Here is a 3153-nt window from a genome sequence, read left to right on the forward strand (position 1 = left end):
AGTCCTTCAGCTTTCCTGAGGTTAACTGTAGGGCCACTGACAGGCTTGAGTTCTTCAGCTTTCCTGAGGATAACTGTAGGGCCACTGACAGGCTTGAGTCCTTCAGCTTTCCTGAGGTCAACTGTAGGCCACTGACAGGCTTGATGTGGGTGTCCCTGGGTATCACCTACATGGGCTGGACTCAGCCAGTCTGTGTCCCCCTGGACACACACTCATGGTGGCTTACGTATTGCGGTCTAGGCACTTTGTTTCCTTTGACTGATATGGTCACCAGGGCTACCCTACATACAGCCTCTCCATGTTCCAAGTTCTCGCCTACGAGACCCTAACCCAATCCCTCCAGACCCCTCACCTGGCTTCGCTCCTCCCTGTCCCTCAGACACTTGGTGCATTCAGGCAGGGCTGCCTTCTCTGAAGGGTCCACAGTCCCTGTTCGCCTCTCTGAGCTGAGTGGGCTGCATTCCTCACACTGACTCCAGTCTCCTCCTTTGGTCTAATATTGATTAGCTGAGTAGAAGCTGGACGCAGCTGAAGCTGAGGCGTCTCCTTCCCATGTTTTAATGGGTCTCTTCCGACCCTTCCTTGCTCTGTCCCTAAGTCATCTCTCCTCACTCCTGCCAGAGGATATCTCTTACCTTTGACCAAAAAGATAAGCATCAGTGGCATTTCCTGAAATGCTGAAATGGAGGAGTACCGACTTCAGGTCCCTATTTGCTCTCACAGCACTGGTCCATGCAGTCAGGCAACTGGGGCCTGTCTGCAGAGTTCTTATGCCTCCTTTCCCATTTATTTAGGTGACTCGTCACTTATCTCACAGTTTCTAGTGTACTGTCTGCAGAATGGAGCCAGAGGGGCCTGGCATAGAGTGAAGGCTCCTCACCAACGAAGTAGTGGAAATGTTAGTTTTATTTTATTTTTTTTTATTTGCAGTGTGTGTGTTCATGTTCTTAGCTTGGAGGCCTGAGCTCTCCTCATCTTCCTTGTGCTCACTTGCAGAGAAGAAGAAGGCAGACATTGTTTTCCTGCTGGATGGTTCCATCAATTTTCGGAGGGACAGTTTCCAGGAAGTGCTCCGCTTTGTATCTGAAATAGTGGACACAGTCTATGAAGATGGCGATTCCATCAGAGTGGGGCTGGTCCAGTACAACTCAGACCCCACGGACGAATTCTTCCTCAGGGAATTTTCTACCAAGAGGCAGATCATTGATGCCATCAGCAAAGTGGTCTACAAAGGAGGCAGGCATGCCAACACCAAGGTGGGCCTGGAGCACCTGCGGCTGAATCACTTTGTGCCCAGCGCCGGCAGCCGCCTGGATGAGCGGGTCCCTCAGATCGCCTTCGTGATCACAGGCGGGAAGTCGGTGGAGGACGCCCAGGATGTGAGCCTGGCCCTCACCCAGAAAGGCGTCAAGGTGTTTGCTGTTGGCGTGAGGAACATCGACTCTGAGGAGGTGGGGAAGATAGCCTCCAACAGTGCCACGGCGTTCCGGGTGGGCAGCGTGCAGGAGCTGTCTGAGCTGAGCGAGACGGTTCTGGAGACCCTGCATGACGCCATGCACGAGACCCTCTGTCCCGGCGTGACGGATGTTTCCAAAGGTAATTGGCGAGGGCACAGCTCGCTTTTCCTGCTGATGCTGACTGTCCCTCAGTGCCACCTTGTGAGTCCCTCAGGCTCATTTATTCGAGTCCTCCATGCTCACCTATGCACTGTTCTAGAAGGTTCTCCCAGGTTAGGAGTCAAAGTCTTAAAAGCTTTAGTTTTGTGTTTTTGTTTTTTCTACTATTTGATTCCCCAGATGGTTTAGACTCACTTATCTTTAAAGACATTTTTTTTTTCTTTTGAAACATAATCTGCTTTGAAGCCTAGACTGACCTGGAATTCACAAAATTCCCAAACAGGATGGTGCTGGGCTTATAGGTGTCCCTCTCAGTTGCAGATATATATATTTATTGGATTGGCTGACTGGGTTGGGACATTTGTCTTCTGAAGTGTTTTTAATTTAAAATACCAACTTGAGCCTCAAGATGATGGTGCATGGCTTTAATCCCAGCATTTGGGAGGCAGAGGTAGGCAGATCTTTGTGAGTTTGAGGTCAGCCTGGTCTACAGAGCTAATTCCAGGATAGCCAGGGATACACAAAGAAACTCTGTCTCAAAAATAAACAAACAAACACCAACTCGAGATATACTTAAATATCAAATGTACATTATTGTGCCCAACTCCTCCACTAAAGAGCAAACATATATTCAAATGGTCCGAAGTTCTGGTTCCTGGCCCTCAGAGGAGTTGTATGAAGTTGCTCCTCTGAGTTCACACCTGAAGATCTCATTTGCTCTTTACCTGATCTTTCCTCACCAGCCTGCAATCTGGAAGTCATCCTGGGGTTTGATGGATCTCGAGATCAGAACGTGTTTGTGAGTCAGAAGGGCCTCGAGTCCAAGGTGGACGCCATCTTGAACAGAATCAGCCAGATGCCACGGATCAGCTGCAGCGGCAGCCAGCTGCCCACCGTGCAGGTGTCGGTGGTGGCCAACACGCCCTCGGGGCCGGTGGAGGCCTTTGACTTTGCGGAGTACCAGCCCGAGCTGTTCGAGAAGTTCCGCAACATGCGCAGTCAGCACCCATACACCCTCACAGCTGACACGCTGAAGCTGTATCAAAACAAGTTCAGGCAGTCGTCTCCCGACAGCGTGAAGGTGAGCGGGCCGGGGCCGGGAGCGCTCGTGCAGTGCGGGGGCTCCTCTCGCTCCGGGAAGCTCGTCCTGAGTGACTGGCATCCATCACAGCGGGCAGGACGGGGTGGTCAGCACCTCTGAGGGAAGTTGCTTTCTTACGGAATGACCATAATTCCACGTGTCGTCTTCCTCTTGAGAGCTTCTCTTGGCTCCCAACAGCCTAGAAGAGTTGAATCTGTGATGGATTCATTTTTAATTATAGTCCTGTTAAGTAAGATATGTTGACTGTATTCCCTCTGTACACATACATATACGCACATCATAAGACACACACATGCCTCCATAACACACACTCACTGCATCACACATAATCCGCAGCACATCCACACACACACCACACACACCACACACACACACACCACACACACACACATACCACACTGCACATATACAAAACATACACACTCACCACAGTGC

General features: G+C 50.6%; 1 protein-coding gene across 1 annotated transcript in view; it reads left to right on the forward strand.

Moving 5' to 3' along the window:
• The window catches only part of Col6a3 (collagen type VI alpha 3 chain), an 83111-nt gene that overhangs the window by 43497 nt on the left and 36461 nt on the right, over positions 1 to 3153 (forward strand). The window contains exons 10-11 of the mRNA XM_055616849.1: positions 997 to 1596; positions 2360 to 2697. Of these exons, the coding sequence (XP_055472824.1) occupies positions 997 to 1596; positions 2360 to 2697 (938 nt within the window). The remainder of the gene's footprint in view (positions 1 to 996; positions 1597 to 2359; positions 2698 to 3153) is intronic.

The sequence above is a fragment of the Psammomys obesus genome, unplaced genomic scaffold, assembly GCF_907164565.1.
Source record: "Psammomys obesus unplaced genomic scaffold, mPsaObe1.curated_primary_1811, whole genome shotgun sequence".
In the NCBI taxonomy this organism is placed as follows: domain Eukaryota; kingdom Metazoa; phylum Chordata; class Mammalia; order Rodentia; family Muridae; genus Psammomys; species Psammomys obesus.